This window comes from Leptodactylus fuscus, chromosome 3 (genome assembly GCF_031893055.1).
Source record: "Leptodactylus fuscus isolate aLepFus1 chromosome 3, aLepFus1.hap2, whole genome shotgun sequence".
Lineage (NCBI taxonomy): Eukaryota > Metazoa > Chordata > Amphibia > Anura > Leptodactylidae > Leptodactylus > Leptodactylus fuscus.
Window position 1 is genome coordinate 154982942 of NC_134267.1, and position 27826 is coordinate 155010767.

Genomic DNA, 27826 nt, shown 5'->3' on the forward strand with positions numbered 1-27826 from the left:
GGTGACCGGATGAGGAATGCGTAGAGAACAAGAACCAAAAGTCCATGGTAGGACTTTTGGTTCTTGTTCTCTACGCATTTATACAGTGCAGGCTGTATGAAATATACGAGCATGATCCTCTACATAAAAAAAAAAAAAAATGCTATATTCTTTCCCCTTCTGCACTCTACATGGGTCTATTCAAGGTCCAGACTATAGTAGATTGGACATGCTCTACCTCTCTAAGGCCCCACAGCTTTTTTTGTTGTAGATTTTGCTGTGTTTTTTTGAGCCAAAGCCAAGAATGGCTACACAAGTAATAAAGGAAATATCTAGGAAGTTCTTATATTTCTATCTTCTGCTCAATCCACCTCTTGCTTTGGCTCAGAAAACCACAGCAAATTCTGTAACAACAAAAAGCTGCGTTTCCACAACGTTTGGCCTCAGCTTAAAAGCCTTCAGATTTTTTTGGTTTTGCTAATTATTATAAAAATATATTCGTAATTTTTCTTCCATAGCAAAACCTCTAACTGACCTCACTAAAAAGGTGACTGACTTAGTTCATTTAATCTCAAATGCTATGTCATCCTTTGAGTTTCTTAAGCATAGTTTTATGGAAGCTTTAGTCCTTGTCCAACCTAACCTCTTACATCACTTTATTATTGAAGTTGATGCCTCAGATGTAGGAGTAGTGGCAGTGTTATTCCAAATTCTTGCCTCCATGGCTAACTTATGTCCTTATGCCTTCTTCTCAGGTAAAGTTTCACCTGCTGAGAACGATTATGATATAGGCACTTGCTATACAATTAGCTATTAAATGAGACTTTGCATCATTTTTGGAAGTAGTTAGACATACATTTAGAGTTCTCACAGACCAGAAAAATCTCAACTTTTTAGAATCAGCAAAAGCACTGATGCCCAATATTAATATAATATAATATGTAATAATATCTGGTGCAACTGTGTGTGTCCTTCAGACACTTGGATTGGCACACCATAGCTCCAATTGCTGTATGATTTTATTTTTTTATTTTTTTATTTTTTTTAGAATCAGCCAAGACAGTCAATCTCAGACAGGTTAGATGAGCATTATTTTTTACCTGGTTTGATTTTGTGGTAACCTACAGACCCATCTGTAAAAATGTTAAAGCTTATACCTTGTCTTGAAGTGTTTGTTCCTCTCATGCCCCTGGTCCTGAGTCTGCGCCAATCCTCTCTGAAAGTTTCTACCGCTTCTTCTGATCTTGCTTCATAGATCAGGGGAAATCTGCAAATATCCCTTTTAGACAACATCTATACACATGGGGCACTACATATAGCTAGAAAAAAGAGCACTATAAACACACTCTGCCAAAAAAGGCAATACTACCAAAAAAGTAATTATAAAATATATATCTTTTATTTAATTAAACAACATTAAAATTTCACAAGAATTGAGTATAGATAGATGGAGGAAAAAGACATCCAAATGACTAAACATGTAAGGCAAGATGCATGTGATGAATTTTTTTTTAAGATAAGGTATAAAACCAAATATACCATAAATGTTTGGATCCAATGCTGTGCATGCAAAGACCTTTTTTTTTCTATAATGATATAACAGACTGTTTATGGCATATATACAGTCCTATGAAAAAGTTTGGGCACCCCTATTAATCTTAATCATTTTTAGTTCTAAATATTTTGGTATTTGCAACAGCCATTTCAGTTTGATATATCTAATAACTGATGGACACAGTAATATTTCAGGATTGAAATGAGGTTTATTGTACTAACAGAAAATGCGCAATATGCATGAAACCAAAATTTGACCGGTGCAAAAGTATGGGGACCTCAACAGAAAAGTGACATTAATATTTAGTACATCCTCCTTTTGCAAAGATAACAGCCTCTAGTCGCTTCCTGTAGCTTTTAATCAGTGCCCATATTTTTGCACCGGTCAAATTTTGGTTTAGTGCATATTGCGCATTTTCTGTTAGTACAATAAACCTCATTTCAATCCTGAAATATTACTGTGTCCATCAGTTATTAGATATATCAAACTGAAATGGCTGTTGCAAACACCAAAATATTTAGAACTAAAAATGATTAAGATTAATAGGGGTGCCCAAACTTTTTCATAGGACTGTATATATATATCTGTGAAATGAGGCATTAAATCAATTAACCAGGTACAGGAGAATCTACTCCTCCTCCATAGAGCTGAATGGGGAGATGGATATAATGTAAACAAAGCAGTGAGACTGAACATAAGGAGCAGGAGAAAAGTTTTATAAGCAGTGATGGAAACAGATATTCTTAATAAGATATATTACAATATGGTTTGGGGGTACAATAGTCCTTGGGTCTATCGTTGGTGATATGCATTTTAAATTAAGGGCACGTTGGAATAGCCTTTAGAACGGATATTCTACTCCTACCTCTGATTATGTCCTGAACGGGGCCATTTTTGAAATAAATAACATTTTTGATATATACAAATGATGGTCAGTGAGCACAGGGGACATTTTCTCTGGCTCTCAGCACAGCTTCGTCAGAGCTCAAATGCCTCCTCCTGTGCTATTCCTACATGCCCCCTGAGACGTCATGGTGCTCCTCTTCCCCGATGCTCTCTTCAGCTGGATCGAAATCCCACGCATGTGCTGTCAGCTCTGTCACTTGGGGTTCAGGTAGAGTCAACAGCGCATCCCCCCGGCCCATCTTTATTCCATACTGTGCCTGCAGTTTGGAATACAATAAAGATAGCCAGTGGAGTATGGGGGTGTGTAGTAACAGCACCGGAGGCGGCATTGAGCTCTGCCGAAGCTGTGCTCAGGGCATGGGGAAACGAACCTTCCGCTCTCTGAGCATCATTTGCATCATTTATGCTAAAAAAGCTATTTATTTCAAAAACTGCACCATTCAGGACATAACCAGAGGAAGGAGTAGAATAAGATTTCTCAAGGCTATTCCAACGTGTCCTTAGTTTAAAATGCATATCCCCAATGATAGATTCCCTTTAATAACATCCATAAATGTGGCTGTGAGAGAAGAAAATGATGTTAGAACATTGGGGTGATATCAGTTCGTGTGCTATGTATGTAATGTATGTGTGTATGTAATTTTATGTTTAGAGGTTGCTATTATTTTGGCGATCTTTGTATATAAAGCATTTCCCATTGCTTTGTTTGCTACATATGGTATAACTAAACTAAAAAGACTATGAGGTCTACAACATTTGCGCTGTACTAGATCTCCTTTCAGTTCGGACTTCATGTTATAGTCAAAATCATGCTCAGAATGAAAATAAAAGCAATCTGTTCTTCATGAAACAATGGCGTCTTATCTATTTATTGCAGTGTAATTTTTAGCTGGAATCCAATCTCCCAGGCCTGTCATCAGTAGACCATTACACAGGATGGGTCATGATGAAATCTCTCTGATGTGACTGGCTTCTTTATATAATGTATGCACCTCTATTAGTCTATTGTTTGTAATCTATATCCATTTGTATAATAGAAAAGTGTGTAGAAACACTAATGTCATGTTGTTTATGGATTTTTTGGTCTTTGAAGCCTTTTTTTAAAGACAATTTGAATTTGTGTTTAATCTTGTTTTCATTTTTCTGCTCCTTGGTCGAGTCTTCATTGCTTCTATTGGGAGATCAGAGGCATCCTGTGCACTGGTTATAACTGTGTCAGCTCAGTAGTGACACTGTCTATAGTTTATGTAAATGGTGTCACGTCAAAGCTTTTCATACGGCAATAAATTATTACCAAACTGTGAAGGTTGTAAATATATGATCACAAAAAACATTGTTATCCTTAAAACTAAATGGAGTATAACTATTTATGTTTCAAGCTGAATATGATATTACGTGACCAGATGATGCCAACAATATCTGGATATAGCTATAATATGCCTTTTTGTCCCAGGTTGAAACTAAAATCATATGTCCATGCTGTCATCTTGTAATTCATTGTTGTCTCCTTTTGGCTGGAGAGATGGGAGCCAATATTGACCATTGAATCAATAGACAATTCAGGAGGACATCTCTAAGTGGAAAAAACAGTTAGGCTGTCAAAGCATGAACAGATAAAATTCAATTAACCCCCAGCCCTCACACATCTAGTGGCTGGGGGTGGATGGAGTTCACAGCTAAGCCAGAGCTGTATACTAGGCTATAAGTATATACTGTAATGCACACATGGGATTGTGAGGATTGAGGCTGCAAAGACATTCCTGTGTGGGATTTTGACAGTGTACCAGACATCATGACAAGATGGCCTCTATGGTGTCCTCAGGTGTAGGCCCCAACCATGTAGAAGCCGCATGGGAACAAGCCACTCCCACAGGAAACGACATCACAGAAACCACATGACAAGAAGCTACATCACTTCCTGGAGGTAGTGCCCTGGAGCTGATGTCACAGGAGGCGGATACCTCGACCAACCAATCAGAGCTTGCTGTTTGTTTACTTCCTGTATGTAGATAAAAAAACCTTGATGCATAATAAAGCTCTCTCTTTGTGTGCACTGCTCAGACTATGAAAGAAGTTCTTATACCAACTTTTCTCATTAGGTGTGGAACTCCATCTCTAGCACTTAGTCTTTGAATTTGGCCAGCTATAGTCACTCACAGTTAGCTACTGAACAAGGGACCACAAAGGCCCCATGTTTCTGACAAAACCACATCAAAATTCAGCCGTTTTTGACAATGCAGTTTTTTGATGTGATTTTGTGGTACAATGATTGGCTGCAGCAGGTTAATCCCCATGACATCAGTCCTGAAGCACAGTATACAATGAGCCCTGGATGTAATGGACAGCAGATCGTGAACCCACCTAACATGTATGACTTTAGGCCTCTCGAAAGGGCATTATCTATGTAGTCTTCCCTGTTTTGTTGCAGAGAGACTATCAGGTTGCTACCTCTCAGAGTGATCCCAGTGTAGGTGTCAGCAGACCAAGATGCAAAAGAGACCCTGGTCCAAGGCACCAAAGGGCCAGGCAAGAGAATGGTCATGTCTGGTACAGAGGTCAAGAACAGGCAGCAGAGATGCAGAGTTGTAGTAAGTTGTAAATTCATACACATGCCCACCATGTGGATGGGCCCAGGTACATTATCAGCAGAAAGATGGCTTGCTGAAGAAATACAAGCTGCATGGTGCTTGCTGGGAGTATTAGTATCATGGCGATTGCAGACTCTTGTCATTACTCTGAGCAACGCTGGAGTGGTGGCACTAGAGCGGCAGGGATCGAATAGGTAAATAATACTTCCTTTTTATGCTGGCCTCACAGTTCTGCATCATTGCTGGGTGGTGAGAATTGGCCCCCTTCACAATACAAATGTATAAAAGAGTACTATCACAGGGGCATCCCCCCTCTGACAGTGCAGTGATATTGGTAGCAGAAACTAACAGCAACGATATCTCTGAATTAGAGAGGAAGATACAGCATAACTGAAAGTTCAGCACACCACCAGTTTTACTATGGTACATAACACTCCCTACCTTGGCGCACATGAAAGGTATAGTATTCTAAGTATTGAAATTTTTTATCAAGTACTCCACATTGAGATCAAGACAGCTATATTGTACAGAAATAACAAGTATAGTCTCTAAAGCAAGAAGGAGGTGGGGTGACAACAGGAGGAGACAAATCCTGGTCTAAAGAGGTTCTGGTGTACTAAGCAATGCAAGTGAGTCTAAGCCAGGTTGGTTGGTTAGAATATGCAGACGAAGAGCTTTGACTTTATGGCACTATAATTAAGGTATTGTGTAAGAAAGCTGTTTTAGTCATCTCTGGGTCAGAGATTGACCGAGGGCACCTGTATAATGTTTATCAGTGATTTTGTGAAGGCTCCTGCTGCCCATGAAAGTAAGTAGTCATTTCTGACAAGCAGATAAATGTCTTCAGGTTCTTCAAATACAGTTGATCAAGGAATTGGTTGAATGTAATTTTGCAGCTGCTACGATTATCTCCAAGCCCAGGTATCTGATGGTGCTGGGACGCCATTGTAACAAGAGTTGACGCTTCCAGATTGGCCCTTTGATCAAAAGTGGCCAACTGTTATGTCAGTTACTAACCAGACACCACCCCCTACATAAGGTAGGGAACCTGTAGACAAATTAAAAGAAGGGTTAATATGGTTTGGCCCTGTGCAGTGCTTTTAGATAAGTCAGTGGACAGACTATTTCTATTTTGATGGTTGGAAGTCTGTGCTCATAATTTTTTTAACCCTTGCCCTCTGTTGAGCTGGAAAGAGAAAATTTATGATACACCGTTTATCATGGTCAGACAGAAGAAAAGTAACCCTTTATTGGCAAAAAAAAAAAATAGTTGATCAGCAGCATATGGTCAAGGAGGGATTCTGTGAGGGAGGCTGTGGCACGAAAGCAGAGATGTAAACCTAGGAGATTATTTCTGAATGGCATATCTAGGCAGTGTGGCAGTGTCGGACTGGGATGCCTAGGGCCCACCACCAGGACCCCTGCAGATCAGCTGTTGTTCAGTGTGCCACTTTAAATTAAAAAATTAGAGATGAGGTCCTTGGAGAGCCGGTAATAGTCGTAAAGCTGACAACCTCTACACTGTAGTCACATAGCACAAACCACAGCATAAGGGTGCTGTCATACTGTGCTCCCAGCCACACATGTTCACCTCTGTTTGCCTTGATACATTTGTACTTTTCCATTAGAAGCAATGTAAGTACATGTGTAACCTACAATTAGTGGTAAATGTATGTGACTGGGATCAGAGTGAGGTCATGCCTGTTGGGTGATGTCACTCTACGTACCTGGATGTTGCATCTCCGGCCACCGGTACTTTCACTTTTCTGTAAGTGAAATGCGCATTAATTGGGGCCACACGGTGGCTCAGTGGTTAGCACTGCAGCCTTGCAGCACTGGAGTCCTGGTGTTCAAATCCCACCAAGGGCAAAAAACCATCTGCAAGGAGTTTGTATGTTCTCCCCGTGTTTGCATGGATTTCCATCCCATATTCCAAAAAGACATACTGATAGGAAAAAAATGTACATTGTGAGCTCTATGTGGGGCTCACAATCTACATTTAAAAAAAAAAAAAAATGCGCATTAATTTCAGCCACATTAATTCCTGGCGATGCAGCAACAGCAAAACCACAGCCAGGAATTAATGGGTGTCACTCTTACCCTAAAGTGACAGCACTGGCACACGGGGACTGGATTTGGCTTTAGTCACTTCTGGGTACACAGTATGTCACCACCTGAAAAGAAATACCCTAAGGCTGAGGCACCACGTTACAGAAATTCAGCTTTTTTTCACTGCAGATTTTGCTGCGTTTTTCTGAGCCAAAGACAGCAGTGGATTGAGCAGAAGGGAGACATAAGAAACTTCATAGGTATTTCCCATTACTTTAGTAGTCATTCTTGGCTTTGGCTCAAAAAACACAGCAAAATCTGCAACAAAAAAACCTGTGTTCCCGCAACGTGGGACCTCAGCCTTAGGGGAGCAACACACAAATGGCACAGATGTAGTTTTCAATGATTTATGTACCTGGTGTGTTTTACTTTAACTTCACTGTAGCTTCCTCTCCTCTTCAGGATGCAGGCACAAAGCAGGGCCCTCCCAGGCTTTCATCTCTCTTGCTGGAGAAGGGAGGAGTGTCCTATAGCATTGCTGTAGCACTAAAGGACTTCCCCCTTAGTTTAATATATGCAGGTCCTTGCAGATCCTGTGCTCCATGCCTCATTTTGCCAATGCAAATGCATTGGTTAAGGGACCAATCCGGATAGTGAGGGGGATAATCAGGGCCCTTGACCAATGCATTTGTGTTAACAAAATGAGGATTAATAGTTGGGGCTCGGTGCCCACTGGGGGATTCACGAGTGGGCCAGTCCAACTCTGAATGTGGGAGTGGCCTTTTAAGGGGAGTGGTCTTCATCTGTCTCTCTTTCTGTCCTTTGAAAGTTGGGAGGTATGGGAAAGATGGAAAGCTTGTGTACATAGACATGTTGTGAATAAGTTTTCATGGTGGTCTGTGCCCATATAGAAAAGGAAAGGGAAATGTAAACACTGTTAAAATATATGAATAGGAAGCAACTAATGATTAAGCTTATGCCTGTCAGCCTTAAATTATTCCCCTGGCTGCGGATATGTGAAGAAATGTGCTAAAATCAGATCAGAACGTAAGATAGAGAATAAAAAGAGTAGAAAGGTTGAGAAGATCTTGTCAATGGTGTAAAGGAGTACGGAACTATTACCACACTTGGTTTGGTCTAAAATATATGGATTCAAACTTCTGACCACATTGTTAGTGTGTGAATATTGTCAAAATTTGAGCTGCTATAAAAATATGAGTTCAAGACAATGAAAAAATAAGTGAATATAATTTGAATTTGTCAGAAAATAATCAAATAAGAAGATAAGAAGTTGTGTAAACCTGACTCTATGCACATTTGATTTTTTCAGTCTTTTGTCTGGATAAAGTACGGTGGTGTACAGTCTCGGAAGCGGAGCAGAAGAAATGCAATGACATGAGAGAATCGTTCACTGCTGCAAAGATTGTCCCATCTTTGATCTGTGTTAATGGAACCTCGCCACTGAACTGCATAAAAATTGTGAACGTGAGTGGACCCCTTCAAGAAAAACCCCCAACATTACTTTCACTGGGGAGGCCTTTTTTGTACTTAAAAAAAAAATCTTTAAAGGGATATTCAAGTTAAGGATTTCAAGGTGTTTGCTTAAAGCGGACTTTTCATGTCCTATCATAGGTCTCCAATATCAGATAGGTGGGGAGCTTAATAGCCTCTAATACCATAATTATAAGTGGATGGGACTCTATACACTGTGTAGGTCCGGTGCAGGGATTCTGCAGCTCAACTACTACATAGTGTACACAGCAGTCTGCTTTCAACTCTGTAGTCTGTAAAGTTCAGGTGCAGGAGGCTGCTGAGGACATCTGATAAATGGGGTTCTGGATGTTGGACTCCCTCTGATTTGATATTGATGGTCTATCGTAATGTTATTGCGCTGGAAACCCACTTTATGATGAACTCCACTATCTGAGACAGACATATTACAAAGAAAAGACTAATTCATTATTACTACAATTCATGAGTTGGACCTCACCCTCTTTTTATGTTTTTCATACAGGATAGTCAGGCCGATGCTGTAACTCTCAGTGGTATCCTCACATATAAAGCTGGAAGATGGTACAACTTAAAGCCAGTGGTTGGAGAAGTATATGATCAAGGTTAGTACCACAATGTATTCTGCTCTTCTACACAATACATTACACCTACTGGAGCTTTTATGACATACCATTCTAAATCTATAGGCATTAATATAGAGTTGGTTCCCCTTAGCAGCTAAAGCAGCTTCCACTCTTCTGGGAAAGCTTTGTATAGGCTTTCTGTTAAAAATCAGACTCTGTATGGGTTCATGAACCATGCCTTTATAGATCTTGCCTTATAACCTTACGAAATGGGGCTAAGGTAATAAGCTAATACTGTACAAGTGATGAGCTAATACTGCTATAAGGGGGCCCAGTGAAGGGGTCATTATATTGTGTGGTGGCAGTAATGGGAGCCAGTATCCTATGAGTGGATATTATAGTGTGTGGGACATTGAAGGGGGGGTGTATATAAACCCCTTCCTGCTGCAGGTATTTTTTGATTTTCAATTTTCGTTTTTTAACTCCCTGCCTTCCAATCCCCCATATTTTTTTAAAAAAAATTTCCATTCACATAGAGGTATGAGGACTTAATGTTTGTGATATAAATTTTACTTTGTAATGGTACCATTTATTATTCTGTACAATGTACTAGAAAGCGGAAAAAAAAATTCAGAAAGGGGTGGAATTGGAGAAAAACTGCTTTTATGGGACTTTCTTACATGCTTTATTATATGGCATCACCTGTATTCTATGGGTTGGTACGATTTCAGGGATACCAAAGTTACATATATTTTTTCAATGTTTTAACCCCTTAAAAAATTCAGATCTTCGCAAAAAAAAAAAAAAAATCTTGAAGTTGCCATGTTCTGACTCCCATAACTTTTTTTTATATTTCTGTGTACAGTGATACATAAGGCTTCTTTTTTTTAAATGCCCGATATACATTTTAGCTATTCAATTTTTAGAATTTCTGATGTATCGAGGCCCTTTTTGGGCGGTAACCAGGTGGAAAATCAGTGGACTCCATTATAGTCTATGGGCTCCATCGGTTTCTGTGGGTATCCGCTTTTTTAAACAGATTAGGATAATTGAGAACCTAGTGTCATTTTTATTTTTATTTTACTTTTATTTTATACCTAGGGAATGGGGGTGGAAAGGGAGATTTGAATTTTTAGTTTTTTATTATAAGATATATATATATATATATTTCCCTTGACTTATAAAATGTAAAAAGTTACATGTAGATAATGTTGCTTGCAGGTGCGGGAACCTCGTACTATGCTGTGGCTGTTGTCAGGAAGAACTCTACTATTACAATAAATACTTTAAGAGGAACAAAGTCATGTCACACTGGTTATGAGAAAACTTCAGGATGGAACGTACCAATTGGGTATCTCATTGATAGTGGACGCATGTCTGCTGTAGCCTGTGACATAACAAAAGGTAAGAATAAAAATATAACTTCATTATACTGTATTTATATTATTTATTATTAGAATAATATTTTTATTATATTTTATATTGTATCTAAAAATAAGATTTTGAACTCATTTTGGTTACGTTATGTACAAAGACCATCTTAAATCCTCAAACTTGCTTGCCTCATTATTTGTCAAGGTCTTAGGCCCATTATCCAAAAGCAGGACCTGTATGATACTATATATATATATATATATATATATATATATATATATATTAGAGATGAGCGAACACTAAAATGTTCGAGGTTCGAAATTCGATTCGAACAGCCGCTCACTGTTCGAGTGTTCGAATGGGTTTCGAACCCCATTATAGTCTATGGGGAACATAAACTCGTTAAGGGGGAAACCCAAATTCGTGTCTGGAGGGTCACCAAGTCCACTATGACACCCCAGGAAATGATACCAACACCCTGGAATGACACTGGGACAGCAGGGGAAGCATGTCTGGGGGCATAAAAGTCACTTTATTTCATGGAAATCCCTGTCAGTTTGCGATTTTCGCAAGCTAACTTTTCCCCATAGAAATGCATTGGCCAGTGCTGATTGGCCAGAGTACGGAACTCGACCAATCAGCGCTGGCTCTGCTGGAGGAGGCGGAGTCTAAGATCGCTCCACACCAGTCTCCATTCAGGTCCGACCTTAGACTCCGCCTCCTCCGGCAGAGCCAGCGCTGATTGGCCGAAGGCTGGCCAATGCATTCCTATGCGAATGCAGAGACTTATCAGTGCTGAGTCAGTTTTGCTCAACTACACATCTGATGCACACTCGGCACTGCTACATCAGATGTAGCAATCTGATGTAGCAGAGCCGAGGGTGCACTAGAACCCCTGTGCAAACTCAGTTCACGCTAATAGAATGCATTGGCCAGCGCTGATTGGCCAATGCATTCTATTAGCCCGATGAAGTAGAGCTGAATTGTGTGTGTTAAGCACACACATTCAGCACTGCTTCATCACGCCAATACAATGCATTAGCCAGTGCTGATTGGCCAGAGTACGGAATTCGGCCAATCAGCGCTGGCTCTGCTGGAGGAGGCGGAGTCTAAGGTCGGACCTGAATGGAGACTGGTGTGGAGCGATCTTAGACTCCGCCTCCTCCAGCAGAGCCAGCGCTGATTGGCCGAATTCCGTACTCTGGCCAATCAGCGCTGGCCAATGCATTCTATTAGCCCGATGAAGTAGAGCTGAATGTGTGTGCTAAGCACACACATTCAGCACTGCTTCATCACGCCAATACAATGCATTAGCCAGTGCTGATTGACCAGAGTACGGAATTCGGCCAATCAGCGCTGGCTCTGCTGGAGGAGGCGGAGTCTAAGGTCGGACCTGAATGGAGACTGGTGTGGAGCGATCTTAGACTCCGCCTCCTCCAGCAGAGCCAGCGCTGATTGGCCGAATTCCGTACTCTGGCCAATCAGCGCTGGCCAATGCATTCTATTAGCCCGATGAAGTAGAGCTGAATGTGTGTGCTTAGCACACACATTCAGCTCTACTTCATCGGGCTAATAGAATGCATTGGCCAATCAGCGCTGGCCAATGCATTCTATTAGCTTGATGAAGCAGAGTGTGCACAAGGGTTCAAGCGCACCCTCGGCTCTGATGTAGCAGAGCCGAGGGTGCACAAGGGTTCAAGTGCACCCTCGGCTCTCCTACATCAGAGCCGAGGGTGCGCTTGAACCCTTGTGCAGCCTCAGCTCTGCTACATCAGAGCCGAGGGTGCGCTTGAACCCTTGTGCACACTCTGCTTCATCAAGCTAATAGAATGCATTGGCCAGCACTGATTGGCCAGAGTACGGAATTCGGCCAATCAGTGCTGGCCAATGCATCCCTATGGGAAAAAGTTTATCTCACAAAAATCACAATTACACACCCGATAGAGCCCCAAAAAGTTATTTTTAATAACATTCCCCCCTAAATAAAGGTTATCCCTAGCTATCCCTGCCTGTACAGCTATCCCTGTCTCATAGTCACAAAGTTCACATTCTCATATGACCCGGATTTGAAATCCACTATTCGTCTAAAATGGAGGTCACCTGATTTCGGCAGCCAATGACTTTTTCCAATTTTTTTCAATGCCCCCAGTGTCGTAGTTCCTGTCCCACCTCCCCTGCGCTGTTATTGGTGCAAAAAAGGCGCCAGGGAAGGTGGGAGGGGAATCGAATTTTGGCGCACTTTACCACGCGGTGATCGATTCGATTCGAACATGGCGAACACCCTGATATCCGATCGAACATGTGTTCGATAGAACACTGTTCGCTCATCTCTAATATATATATATATATATATATATATATATATATATATATATATATATGTTAAACAATCCAGTCTGTCAGCAACTTGTATGGATGGCAATTGTCCTTTTATTGGAAAAAGCAGTGCACCACATATCGGTCCACAATGGGACCTTTCTCAAGGTCCCAGTGTGTGGACCGATACGTGGTGTACTGATTTTTCCAATAAAAGGACAATTTCCATCCATACAAGTTGCTGACAGACCGGATTGTTTTTTCTATTGCAAACCCTTTTGCCTGGAGAGGGGTTTCTGACATGCAATTTGTGGGATAATCCCCAGATTTGCTGGTGCTGCTGCAATTATTTTTCTTTGAGATATATATATATATATATATATATATATATATATATATATATATATATATATTTTTTTTTCTAGTTTTAAGTCAGCATGCATTGCCGTGATTCTTTCAAGCTTTATAAGCTTTTTAAGCAATATCTTTACTTATAGGAGTAAGTGATTTCTTTTCTGCAAGTTGTGTACCTGGAGCTGAAAAATACCCCGCTCTCTGCGATCTGTGCAAAGGGAACAGCAGTGAAACTCAGTGTGGGCAGGATAAGTACCAGGACTACGATGGAGCCTTTAGGTATGAGAAGACTTACGAATACATAGAAAGTGGAGCATTTGTTATATCAAATAGGAGTGGACTTTAATGTGAAGTTCTACAATATGAGAAATTTTAAAAGAAACACTAAACATATCCTTTAATGCCTAATCCTGACTTAAACAGTGTGGTAGAGATACAGTGGCTAAACATCCTCAGGGTAGGTCATCATCAGTATCACATGAACTATATAATGCCCCCTTAGTGACACAGTATGACGTCACTAAATTCCCCTTACCACCATCACAGGTTATAATGCTCCCTAAGTGGCCTACAAACAGTATATTAACTCCTTAATGTCCCTCACACAGTATAAAGTCCCTTCAGTGGTAGGAATAACATTAATTCCATGGTGCTGTACATTTGAGGGCCTACATACAAAACACAAAACAATTATTATACGAACAGTGACCAACTGGTATATTAGGACAGAGGGCCCTGGCCGCAAAGGCTTACAGTCTATGCGGGGAAGGAGATAGACAGTAGGTGAGAGTAATAGCTGTGAGGTGAATATTCAAGGTCTTCTTGAAACTTGTGATTGTGAGGAACAGTCTTATGTGTTATGTTAGTGAGTTCTGGAGTATGGGGGATTCATGGGAGAAGTCTGGGAAGAGTGCATATCAGTAGAGTGGAGTAGGAGGTCTTGAAAGTATCAGAGGTTACGTGTGGGTAAGATTAAGTCAGAAGTATAGAGGGGACAGGTTATGGATGGATTGTCATGTCAGTGCTAACATTTTAAACTCTATTTGTTGCACAATAGCCAATGAAGGAATTGGCAAAGGGGAGCGGCAGCAGAGTTTAGGGATTGGAGAAGGGTGAGAGCATTTGCTGGGAGGCCGTGGAGAAGGATGTTACAGTAGTCTAAATGGGAGATTATGAGGACGTGGACTAGTATTTTTGTAGTTTCAGAGGTGAGGAAGGAGCAAATTTGATGAATGTTCTTAAATTGGAGGCAGCAGGAGGTTTTGAGGGCTTGGATATGTAGCTTAAAGGATAAGTCAAAGGTTGTCCGAAGGCAACAGTCCTGTGATACTGCGGTAAGTTTGGTACCAATAACTTTGGTAGATAGATAGATAGATAGATAGATAGATAGATAGATAGATAGATAGATGGGTCTGGAAGGGGGGCACATAAGATGGGGCGAAGATGATGAACTCCATTTTCTCCATGTTGAGTTTGAGAAAGAGGAAGGAAAGAAAGGAGGCTATGGCTGCTAGGCATTCTGGAACTGTGGACAACAAAGAGGTAATGTTTGGTCCATAGAGATATTTTTAATTGTCGTCAGCAAAGCAATGATATTGAACATAGTGCAATTCTATGAGCTGACCAAGTAGTGTAGGTGGAGAGCGGGAGGTGTCCCAGGACAGAGCCTTGGGGGACACCTACAGAATGAGGGTGCACTGAGGAGGTGAAGTGTGATTGGGAGATGCTGAATGTGCTATTGGTGAGGTATGAGGAGATCCAGGAGAGGGCCAAGTTGGTGATGCCAAGGGATGAAAGAGTTTGTAACTGTGTCATAGGTGGAGAAAAGGGCAAGTAGACGAGAACAGAATTATTGACTAATACATCAAGTTTATGTACTGACTCAATATTTATAATGTTAAAACTTTGGCAACCACTACATTATGTATTATGAGGTGTTTACACTACTGTTGTTGTCCGCTAAGCAGCGTCCATGACTTGTCCATACAAGATTTTAGCAATGGACACTAGCTGGTCCTTTTGCAATTTCCATTCATTTCAATGGGATTTTATCTTGTGTCCTTTAGTGTCCGTTTACAACCATGTCCGTTTTTTCAAGTGGACATAAAAATCCTACATGCAGGACTTTTCTGTCCATTTGAAAAAATGGACAGTAAGTGTCTATTTTTTTTAAACATTGAGATCTATGGACATATAACGGACAGTAACTGATGGCCATCAGTTACTGTCTGTTTGTGTCCGTTATGGTAGGTGTCCGTTTTTTGTTTTTTTTTTAAACGGACACCTTCTGAGCGGACACCAAAGGTAGTGTGAACCCTACCTTATACAAAAAAAAGCTACAGTTAGGGCCAGAAATATTTGGACAGTGACACAAGTTTTGTTATTTTAGCTGTTTACTAAAGCATGTTCAGAAATACAATTATATGTATATATAATATGGGCTGAAAGTGCACACTCCCAGCTGCAATATGAGAGTTTCCACATCCAAATCGGAGAAAGGGTTTAGGAATCATAGCTCTGTAATGCATAGCCTCCTCTTTTTCAAGGGACCAAAAGTAATTGGACAATGGACTCTAAGGGCTGCAATTAATTCTGAAGGCATCTCCCTCGTAAACCTGTAATCAATGAAGTAGTTAAAAGGTCTGGGGTTGATTCCAGGTGTGTGGTTTTGCATTTGGAAGCTGTTGCTGTGACCAGACAACATGCGGTCAAAGGAACTCTCAATTGAGGTGAAGCAGAACATCCTGAGACTGAAAAAAAAGAAAAAATCCATCAGAGAGATAGCAGACATGCTTGGAGTAGCAAAATCAACCGTCGGGTACATTCTAAGAAAAAAGGAATTGACTGGTGAGCTTGGGAACTCAAAAAGGCCTGGGCGTCCACGGATGACAACAGTGGTGGATGATCGCCGCATACTTTCTTTGGTCAAGAAGAACTCGTTCACAACATCAACTGAAGTCCAGAACACTCTCAGTGAAGTAGGTGTATCTGTCTCTAAGTCAACAGTAAAGAGAAGACTCCATGAAAGTAAATACAAAGGGTTCACATCTAGATGCAAACCATTCATCAATTCCAAAAATAGACAGGCCAGAGTTAAATTTGCTGAAAAACACCTCAAGAAGCCAGCTCAGTTCTGGAAAAGTATTCTATGGACAGATGAGACAAAGATCAACCTGTACCAGAATGATGGGAAGAAAAAAGTTTGGAGAAGAAAGGGAACGGCACATGATCCAAGGCACACCAGATCCTCTGTAAAACATGGTGGAGGCAACGTGATGGCATGGGCATGCATGGCTTTCAATGGCACTGGGTCACTTGTGTTTATTGATGACATAACAGCAGACAAGAGTAGCCGGATGAATTCTGAAGTGTACCGGGATATACTTTCAGCCCAGATTCAGCCAAATGCTGCCAAGTTGATCGGACGGCGCTTCATAGTACAGATGGACAATGACCCCAAGCATACAGCCAAAGCTACCCAGGAGTTCATGAGTGCAAAAAAGTGGAACATTCTGCAATAAGGCAAAAATTTTAAAATGTATTTGTTGAAATGGGAATATTCTTTTACTTTCTGTGAGGATAGAATTGTTAACACCGTAACCTCCTGATGTTACTGATATAAAAGCATAATTGTACTTTTCATTCAATGGGGGCAACTTATCAACTCCTACATGTCAGTTCTTTGACATAAATATTGTGGCACATATTTGGCACAAGGCCATTTTTTCTGCCAAATGTCCACTACATCCCATGTTCTAAGCCTAGTTCACAACTTTCGACAAATGTGGGTGAAATAGGGAAGCCTCGGCCTGACATATTTATCATAACTCAGTTAAACAGGAAATCTACGCCAGTTCCTCACTGACGTAGATTTCTGTTCTGACGCACAGATGTGCACTTGATTGATGAAGATATGGGAGCCTTTTGCGTTCCTTGTGCTTGTCGCACCATTTTGTAAGCCAGTCTTAATAAATTTCCCCTAGTCTGTCACCCCTGACACTGTTGCCCTCAATGAATGTTTAGGGCTAACATCTACCCAACATAAAAAAGTGAACTTGAATATTTACCAAAGACGATGAACTTCTCTCCTTTGCTTCTCCAGGTGCCTTGTGGATGGAGGGGATGTGGCTTTTGTAAAGCACAGTACAGTGTTGGACAATTCTGATGGTATGTCCATGTTTTTGGGTTTTTTTGAACCGTGTCAAGGGGAAATGGGTAAAAAGATGGGAGGGCAGCGGGAGTCCAAGGAGCAGCTGATGAAGATAGATAGGCTACCAAGGAAGGGGGTTACTGGGCAGCCTAGTTTTCAGGTGCTTTAGTAATCCAGCAGGTGACTGCTGACCATACATATGATAACCACCTTTCTAGTTTGTCTTACCAAGGCTGGGACTGAGGACATTGGTACTTTATATCAATATTCTAATATTTGGCTGCAGTGCCTCAGCATCTCTACTTTCCAAGTATGTGATCAGGATCCTTGTGCAACACTTTATCACACAAAATATGCGTAAAACCTGGTGCCCGTGGGTATAATAATGGTGCAAAAGTGGCAGCTCCTACCCGGACACCAGCTTGGAAGGTGGTGGAAATTGCAGAGAAGACTAAATAAAAAACTGGGATAAAAGATAGAGTGCTACTGAGGGCCACATGGTGGCTCAGTGGTTAGCACTGCAGCCTTGCAGTGCTGGAGTCCTGGTGTTCAAATCCCGCCAAGGGCAAAAAAATATCTGCAAGGAGTTTGTATGTTCTCCCCGTTTTTGCATGGATTTCCATCCCATATTCCAAAAAGACACACTGATAGGGAAAAAAAAAAAAGTACATTGTGAGCTCTATGTAGGGCTCACAATCTACATAAAAAAAAGATGGAGCGCCACTGATACATGATAGGGACTCAAGAATGAGTTAAAAGCCTTTATTGGTTCCAGAAGATAGGGAAATGGCTATGCATTTCGGCGACGGACTGGCGTCTTCTTCAGGCCAATGCAAAATACACTGTCAGAGCATGGAAACCGATTTTATCACACAAGTGGTCAAACCAAAATCAGCAAAGTGAAATCATTTTATCTGAGGGTAAAAAAAAAAAAAAATCATCATGGAGGATTAATGAAATGCTATGGTAGTTGTTCTGAAAAACATTAGGCACACCTCAATGTTGTTGTTTTTTTTTTATTATATTATATAATGTTTCTATGACTAGATAAAAACAACTTTTCCATTTATGAATAAAACATCTGTTGGTTTTATAGAATTGCCTATGGATAAATTAAAACTATTTTATTCATATAATTTAGGAAAAAATTCAGATCCTTGGGCAAAGGATATCCTGTCCTCAGATTATAAACTCCTGTGCCGTGATGGCACCTATGCAGATGTGACTGAGTGGAAAAAGTGTAACCTGGCCCGGGTACCAGCTCATGCTGTTGTGGTGAGGTCAGATGTGGATGGATCTATTATTCACAAGATGCTACATGAAGGCCAGGTAGGTCAGGAGGGTCACACTCTACTTTAAGTTGGTTCATGGTCCATTCATCTTACTAATAGGTATTTGGATGCATATATGTGGTGTATTTTGTCGATTTGAAGAAAGTAGTAAAATAAAAGGGTATTTGAAATAAGGAAAGCTTTTTCTCATACTGTTCTCCAAAAATATGGAGACAAACCACAGGCCAACAATGCTTCCATGCAATTGCATGATTATCTCCTTTCTAGGTTTATTGTCTTATCTTTATGTGTAATTTACTTTGTATGGCCTGAGATGAGTAATGGGGGAAGGGAAGAGACAACATTAAGCATATTCCTGGCTCAAAAAGTGGTTGTGAACTTTTCATCCTAAATATAATTTCTGTCCTTGCCACTATTTTATAATTCATAATAAGAACATGAAAGCTTCTGAATCCTTTTTATAAAAGAAGACATGACACTCTGTCAGATCCATCACATTTTGATTTATAATGAGGTCCTTTGGACTTGGTTCTGCCAATGTATCCATCTTTTGACAGGAACAGTGATGCAATCCAATGAAGATATAAAACAAGTCTTAACTAAAGAAGGGTTAATCATCATAAAAAAGAATGCAGAGTTACGGTACAGGGATAACAGAAAGTTCCTGTCTGAGCAAAGTCTAAATAGGCTTCAATGAGAATCTGTCAATATACACTGAATAGTTGTATAGCTTGCACCTCTGACTCTAGATCAGCTTCCTTATTAAAAGTATAGTCATGCCCAGGCTTTTTCTACACATCATCCCAGTAGATTTGCTATAAATACCAAAGAGGGGAATACACCTTTAGGTTTTGGCCCCACTTTGTAGAAACACTGCTTTTTTATGCAGATTTTCCTACATTTTATTTAGCCAAAACCAGGAGTGAATTGAGCAGAGGGTAGAAGTATAAGAACTTCCTATATATTTACTATTCCTCCTGTGGTCATTCTTTGCTTTGACTCAAAAAACTGCAGCAAAATCTGCAACTAAAAAAAGCTGCGTTTCCACAATGTGGGGCCTCAGCCTTAAAGGGGTATTCCCACGTCGCATACTCACCAGTCTTCGTTGCTGTAAATTCTTCTTTCTTCCGGCTTTGTTGCGTCATTGGTGGGCGGGGTTACATATGTGTTAGAGTTAAGTCCTCCATCTTTGTATTTTGTGAGCCATCTTGATACTCTTTCACATATAAACTGTATAAGTATGTATTTTTCTGCTTAAGTCAAGGAGGCCCCTTGTTAGACTTTAAGGAATGTGATAATGAATGTTAATGCATAGGTTGCTAATCCTTATCTCTCAAGGGCTTCATTTTGAGAAGATGCAGCTGACTTTGTATATCTCTTATCTCCTTTACATGATGTATGGACACATAACCAACAAAGTATTAATTTTATGGTATCTGGGCACTCTGTCATATTTTATGGTATATGAAGGTCACTTAGAGTGTGTATAGACACAGAGTCTATGTAGCTTATTGTTAAGATGACATGCTTCAACCTAATTATCTCTTTTGCCATGATATATACATATAGACAGTCTGGGATGTTAGCTCACACATAAGTATTTTGAATCCTTCTTTGTTTCATGGGAAAGTCCATCCCAGTGTGGAAAGCTATAATGAGATGCAGATTATAATGAGCCTCAGCCAATAGTCATGTGCCAGGCTTGTCTTATATCTCTATAACCAATCATGTTGTACTGATTAGAATAGCCAAGCCTGCTCTTTGTCTGTAATGTATTTAAACTACCTTTTTCTTACAATAAAATTAGAACGCTTTTGATACACCACCATCTTGTGTCTTAATCAGTTCTCCAGGCCCAAAGAAGATGGCTGCAGTCCATCTAGGCCTGTTAATTAATTATCTAATTAGGACCTCTACAACATACGGAGGGATCCATATGTCCCTATCATATGCAAAGCCAGTGGCGAGATGCCGCTGGCCCTGCGTGCACACTCATAGTCTAGTCTAGCCTTCACAATGCGAATACAGCAGCTGCTATTCCACTCCTCCGTCCCTGTCCCCCCCGGAATAGCAGCATCGCTCCTGCCGCTTCTGGCTTCATGCAGGGCAGGAGCATAGCGATGTTGCAGGCACCTGTGCCAGTGTCTAACCCTTCCCGGCATTCGCCTCTCTATTACAGCGGATGCCGGGTCTGTATTGGCAGCCCCTTCCCCCCAAAGGGTAAACTACCCCCCTCCTCCAGGCTCGCTCCCGTGCACTTAGCCCCTCCTCCCCCCTCAGAGCAGCAGATACATCACTTGACTTATGACCAGATAAGTCTAGGGATGTGTCAAAAAAAAAATGAATAAAGTGATACAGTGGACAAACAAAGCAGTTTTTCTGAAGCAATGTATTTAGGAAAAGTCTTACATCCACATTAACAAGCAGTATAGATAGGATCCTTGTGATGGGACAACCCCTTTAAAGGGGTTGGCCACTTTCAGGCCAATATTGACAAACAAATGTACAATAAAAAGATATACAATTTTCCAATATACTTTGTGTATCAGTTCCTCACGGTTTTCTAGATTCCGGCTTGCTGTCATTCATTCTGTTACTTCTAGAGGATAAAACTCTGACCATGGTCATGTGATTTACGGTCCATGGTCATGTGATGAGCACACAGGTGTCGCCCATTATAGTCACAGCCCAGTAATCAGACATCTGCCTGGTAATCAGCTGTGCACCTGTGTGCTCATCACATGACCATGGACCGTAAATCACATGACCATGGACCGTAAATCACATGACCATGGTCAGACTTTTATCCACTAGAAGTAACAGAATGAATGACAGCAAGCCGAAATTTAGAAAACCGTGAGTAATTGATACAGAAAGTATATTGGAAAACTGTATATCTTTTTATTGTCATTTGCTTGTCAATACTGGTCTGAAAGTGGCCAACCCCTTTAATGTCTATACAATATTAATATTATTTTTAAACTGGCTCTAAGGTGGAGCTTAAAGGGGTTGTCTCATCATTGACAACTCCGGATTATATAGCTACAACTGGCTAACCATTTCCACCCACATGTTAGCTGCATCCTATTCCCACTAATAGAGAGAGAGGTCCCAAATGGAGTACACACCCCGGATATCTGTATACCTTAATTGGGTATACAGAAAGAGATTCTACAAGTTTTTCCAATGAGGATCGAAGATTAATATTACAGATTATAAATATAAAACAGACAAAAATAATAAATACATACATACATAAGATACATGTAGCTAGTGACTTCATAGATATTTAATATATGCATAGTAACACATCTTTGAGAGACAAGCTAAATCAATAGAAATTTAGCCACAATCCCTTGGGTGTACACAAAGAACGTAGAACTTGTAAGTTATTAAGAGATGGACCTTTGTTCTACAAAGGTTACTGAAAAGTGCATGCCATTTCTGCTTTTACATCATTGCATTTCCAGCTGGATTGTATTGATCTCAGCATGGACTACAAAGGTTTTTTCACTTAGAATTAACTTCATAGACTTGTGTTATTCAGTAGCACTCAGTGTGTTTGTTATAGGTCCACAGTGCTGTACTGGGGTATAACGTGATTTGTATCCATGTTTTATAGCAAAAATTCAACAGCCCCGACTCCAGCTTCAAGATTTTTGATTCTACTGCTTATAATGCCAAGAACCTATTGTTCAGGGATGCAACAACAGAATTCAGGATGATATCTAACCAGACATATCAGTCCTGGCTCGGAGATGAGTTTCTGCAAGCAATGACCGGGATAGACTGTGATCGTGACAGTAAGGATAATTTCTAATTCAAGATGGACCAAAATCTACACCTATATTGAAGCAATGTTTTATGGATTATGAAAGAGGACCTTTCATCACTTGGGGCACATGTGGTTTTATACACCGCTAGAAAGCCGACAGTCAGTCAGGAACGCCCTTTCTCACAGCAGCGCCTACAGCGCTGTACTGTGAGAGCGGGGAGGAACGCCCCCCCACAGTACTATGGACGAGTACTGTGAGGAGAGGGAGAAGGTATTTCTCCCTGTATATAAAACCGCATGTGCCCCAAGTGATGAAAGGTCCTCTTTAAAGGGAACCTTTCACCATGAAAATACTGTGTAATCTGCAGGCAGCATGTTATAGAGCAGACTGATATATATAGTTTTATGGAAACTTCAGTATAACTTGTCATATATTCATTTATTTCCCTGTTATATTTTAAAGTCCAGTAGGCGATCCTACCAGTAAATGACAGTGTCCCATCTACGACCGTAAGGGGGTATTCACACGGAGTAAAGTGGCGTTGATTCTGCCACGATAACTCGCGGCAGAATCAGCGCTGATAAAAAGACTTCCAATGAGTTCAATGGGTTCTGTCTTCTGCGCGGAACACATCGAACTCAATGGGAGTCTTTTTTTCAGCACTGATTCTGCCGAGAGTTATCGTGGCAGAATCAGCGTCACTTTACTCCGTGTGAATACCCCCTTACAGATAGCGAAACCCACAACATTCACTGAAATAGGTTGAAACTGACAAAAACATTAATAAAGTTACATTTACAGAAAATTAACAAATGAACATCAGACATTGGTTTTAAATTATGGCTCAAGAGATAATATAAAAAAAAAATAAATAATAAACTAATGATTACTAGCCTGGACAATGACGTGGCATGTGTATATGTGTGTGTATATGCACCCATGTCTGTGTTGGGAATCTTTTGATTTTTCATATAATTTAAAGGGAACCCGTCAGGTGGTTTTTCCACCATAAACTGACCCCATCATGTGCAGGATGAAGTAATTCTTCTTCCATTGGTCATCCATGTAATCTTTCTGTTGCAGCACAGTGAAATTATATTCTTTCAGACATTTATAAGTAAGTTACCCTAAGTAGTCCCAGGGGGTGGGTGCAGCTTCAGCCTAGCCACGCTGACCGCTTACTAATCTGGTCTATTGGATATGGTTGACTTTTCTTTGTGCATCTTGTGTTATGTTGTGAATTGGAGTGATTTCTTGAGAAGTATTGAGAATTATCATCTTAGCTAGGACTTCAGATCTCTGAGCAGTCATTTACTGGTTTATTATTTGTACTGAGTTTGCTATGGTCATTTGTACTCTCATTGGACTTTGAGTACACAAGCCCTTGCACTGTAAGGGTGCATTCACACTGAGTAAACGCTAGCTTATTTTGTAGAGTAAAATTACACTTGTAAATTTTGCTATCCCATTGACTTCAATTACATTTTACAGGCGTATTTTTACAGGCGTATTTTTACAGGCGTATTTTTTACAGGCGTATTTTTACACTTGTAAAAAAATATCATTAAAGTCAATGGGATAGCAAAATTTACAAGTGTAATTTTACTCTACAAAATAAGCTAGCGTTTACTCAGTGTGAATGCACCCTAAGACAAGTAGACTGGCATTAGTATGGGGGGAATATGCCTTGTGCTCATAAGAAAGCATTTTTATATAGTCAATAAGGCTGACATGTATGTAGGTACTGGGCTAGCACTCATTTAGGAGCACTCTACAGACAAAGGTAAAGACAAAGGCACTATTATGGGTCACTATGGATGTTATAGGGGAAATAGGAGGAATGTATTATGCTAGGTTTACTATAAGTGGCAAAATATTCTACAGTATTTGTAATACATTTATTTGCAAATTGTAATATGTTCAGAGCATAAAATGATATATATTTTCTAGTCCAGTGTTGTTCAGTATACAGTAGATTGTTCATTAATTCTACATGTCATTCAACAATATGTGACCTGTCAATGGTTTTATATCTCTTTATATGTATTTTAGAGCTACCGAAATTCGTGCGATGGTGCACCTTTAGCAAAGAAGAAGTCTGGAAATGTGCAGATATGGCCACAGCATTCAAAAACCAGACGCTGAATCCACCAGTTCAATGTGTCTCTGCCAAAAACCATGAGGATTGCATGAGACTGATACAGGTTAGTTTGTCATATATTATATATTAAATGCTAAGAAGCATAAATGATGAAACTTTATTTTGTGTAAGAGTTTATACTATAGTAAAATTCACCAAATGAAGCATATACTGAATAAGTCCCTGACCTGGAGGACTTGCTGTAACGTGATGCCCAGTTGTATCGCCACCATGTATGAACAGCAACACCTGATGAAGAATGTCCTGATAGGTAATGTATACATGAAATTATATACTCCTCCACAATGAAATTGTAACAGCAACAAGGAAAAGTCTTGAAATTATGGAAATCACAGGATCAGTTAATGATATGCTAATTATTAAAAAAAGGAAACAAAATATTCAAAACATCTCAATTTATTCAGCATCTAGTATGAGCACCACATGCAGAATTACACGCACGTACACACCTTGACACGCTATCAATGAGATTATTGATGGCTGTCTGAGGATTGTTATGCCATGCTGAATACACTCGGGCAAGCAAATCATCTAGTTTGCGCCTTTTCAAATTGCTGACCAATAATGTCCCAGAAGTGTTCGACTGGAGACACTGCAGGCCATGGTGGCACTTTAGACCATGCCGGCTGCTTATAATAGCATATGCAACATGCACTCTGGCACTGTTCTGTTGAAAAACAGCTCCTTGGGCACCTATAAGCAATGACCATAACACTGGTTCTATGAGGTCATTGCATCCAAAAATAAAGTAAAACTCATCACTGAAGAGAGTAGACCTCTTTTCCAGCCTCAACCACCATCTTCCTACGAACCTTAATGGCGGGACATGAGGTCAATGGAACATGTTTAGCTGGATGACTGGCTCCTAGCCCAATGTCATGCAATCATTGTTTGATGGTTTATGTCAGCACTGATTAACACCTGTTTTATATCCTAGACTTGTGACATACAATTTCATTTGCAGTACAGAATGGATCAGTACTCACTATACTTCCAATCAGACGATCTGTCTTTGCAGAGATTCACCTCCATGCAATCCCTGCTGTCATTTGCACACTCTTCACGCACCACATGATCCAGTTCATGAGGTTGTATGTGGCTAAAAAAAATGCTTTCAATATGTCTTTTGTGCTCCTACCACATGTCACATATTGGAGCTAGGTTCTTGAAAATTTAATTTGACCATTTGCAGATCTTAGCAACGCCTGCTACTTCCTTCATTTGCATAACCGTACAACTTGTCCTTCTTGGTTTTGCAAATTCAATTTTGAGGAGTGTATGTATAAATATATAGTATAGATTAGTTTTAGGGGTCATTACCCACATTTAACTCTCTCTGGTGCCAATACACCTATAGTAATTCTTGGCTGACATTTACCACATTTACTTTTTTTTTTTTTTTTAATAGGGCGTTACCTGTTGGAGTAGCCACAGCAGGTAACAGGCCCTATTTACTTACAGATCCCCGCTCCTGCTTACAGCCACCTCACGAAAGCAGAGGTGTGGCGGCTGTGAGCAAGAACGAGGATTGGTAAGTGAGGCCATGGGCCTGCGAACTGCAACAAATACAAATACTTTGGGGTCTTTTCAGAGTATAATGATCAGAGGCCCAGAGGAGGTATAATACTGTGTGAAGGGGCCACTATGGGACATAATACTGCGTAGAGGGGCCGCTATGGCTCTTAATACTGTCTGGAGGGGCCACTTTGGGACATTGTACCGTGTGTAAATGGGGCATTATATTGAGTGGAGGCCAGGAAAAGGTGCGCTATGCCATGGGTGGGTGGGGGGGGGCTGGCAAGTCAAATGTTTGCTGGGGCCCCCAAGTGAAAAGTTTTGTGGGGGGCACAGTCTTTGCTAGTTACTGTTACTTAGTTTGCTGCTGATATACAGTGTTATTGGTGTGGGAGTAGAAGCAGATGAGTAGTTAGTATACAAACCAGGGGTACAATTAACAGTATCTGCCCACAAGTTTCTAATTCCTATATGCCATGTTATTGTTGTTACATTACTCTCATGAATAACTTAATACTAGAGATGAGCGAACACTAAAATGTTCGAGGTTCGAAATTCGATTCGAACAGCCGCTCACTGTTCGAGTGTTCGAATGGGTTTCGAACCCCATTATAGTCTATGGGGAACATAAACTCGTTAAGGGGGAAACCCAAATTCGTGTCTGGAGGGTCACCAAGTCCACTATGACACCCCAGGAAATGATACCAACACCCTGGAATGACACTGGGACAGCAGGGGAAGCATGTCTGGGGGCATAAAAGTCACTTTATTTCATGGAAATCCCTGTCAGTTTGCGATTTTCGCAAGCTAACTTTTCCCCATAGAAATGCATTGGCCAGTGCTGATTGGCCAGAGTACGGAACTCGACCAATCAGCGCTGGCTCTGCTGGAGGAGGCGGAGTCTAAGATCGCTCCACACCAGTCTCCATTCAGGTCCGACCTTAGACTCCGCCTCCTCCCGCAGAGCCAGCGCTGATTGGCCGAAGGCTGGCCTATGCATTCCTATGCGAATGCAGAGACTTAGCAGTGCTGAGTCAGTTTTGCTCAACTACACATCTGATGCACACTCGGCACTGCTACATCAGATGTAGCAATCTGATGTAGCAGAGCCGAGGGTGCACTAGAACCCCTGTGCAATCTCAGTTCACGCTAATAGAATTGGCCAGAGTACACACATTCAGCACTGCTTCATCACGCCAATACAATGCATTAGCCAGTGCTGATTGGCCAGAGTACGGAATTCGGCCAATCAGCGCTGGCTCTGCTGGAGGAGGCGGAGTCTAAGGTCGGACCTGAATGGAGACAGGTGTGGAGCGATCTTAGACTCCGCCTCCTCCAGCAGAGCCAGCGCTGATTGGCCGAATTCCGTACTCTGGCCAATCAGCGCTGGCCAATGCATTCTATTAGCCCGATGAAGTAGAGCTGAATGTGTGTGCTTAGCACACACATTCAGCTCTACTTCATCAGGCTAATAGAATGCATTGGCCAATCAGCGCTGGCCAATGCATTCTATTAGCTTGATGAAGCAGAGTGTGCACAAGGGTTCAAGCGCACCCTCGGCTCTGATGTAGCAGAGCCGAGGGTGCACAAGGGTTCAAGTGCACCCTCGGCTCTCCTACATCAGAGCCGAGGGTGCGCTTGAACCCTTGTGCACCCTCGGCTCTCCTACATCAGAGCCGAGGGTGCGCTTGAACCCTTGTGCAGCCTCGGCTCTGCTACATCAGAGCCGAGGGTGC

The 27826-nt window shown here is 41.0% G+C and overlaps 1 protein-coding gene across 1 annotated transcript in view; it reads left to right on the top strand.

Annotated features, from left to right (window-relative positions):
* MELTF (melanotransferrin) overlaps window positions 1-27826 on the top strand; it is a 58296-nt gene that overhangs the window by 16103 nt on the left and 14367 nt on the right. Inside the window, exons 2-9 of the mRNA XM_075268637.1 lie at window positions 8408-8562; window positions 9092-9191; window positions 10374-10556; window positions 13340-13475; window positions 17299-17363; window positions 18488-18675; window positions 22261-22441; window positions 24467-24618. Of these exons, the coding sequence (XP_075124738.1) occupies window positions 8408-8562; window positions 9092-9191; window positions 10374-10556; window positions 13340-13475; window positions 17299-17363; window positions 18488-18675; window positions 22261-22441; window positions 24467-24618 (1160 nt within the window). The remainder of the gene's footprint in view (window positions 1-8407; window positions 8563-9091; window positions 9192-10373; window positions 10557-13339; window positions 13476-17298; window positions 17364-18487; window positions 18676-22260; window positions 22442-24466; window positions 24619-27826) is intronic.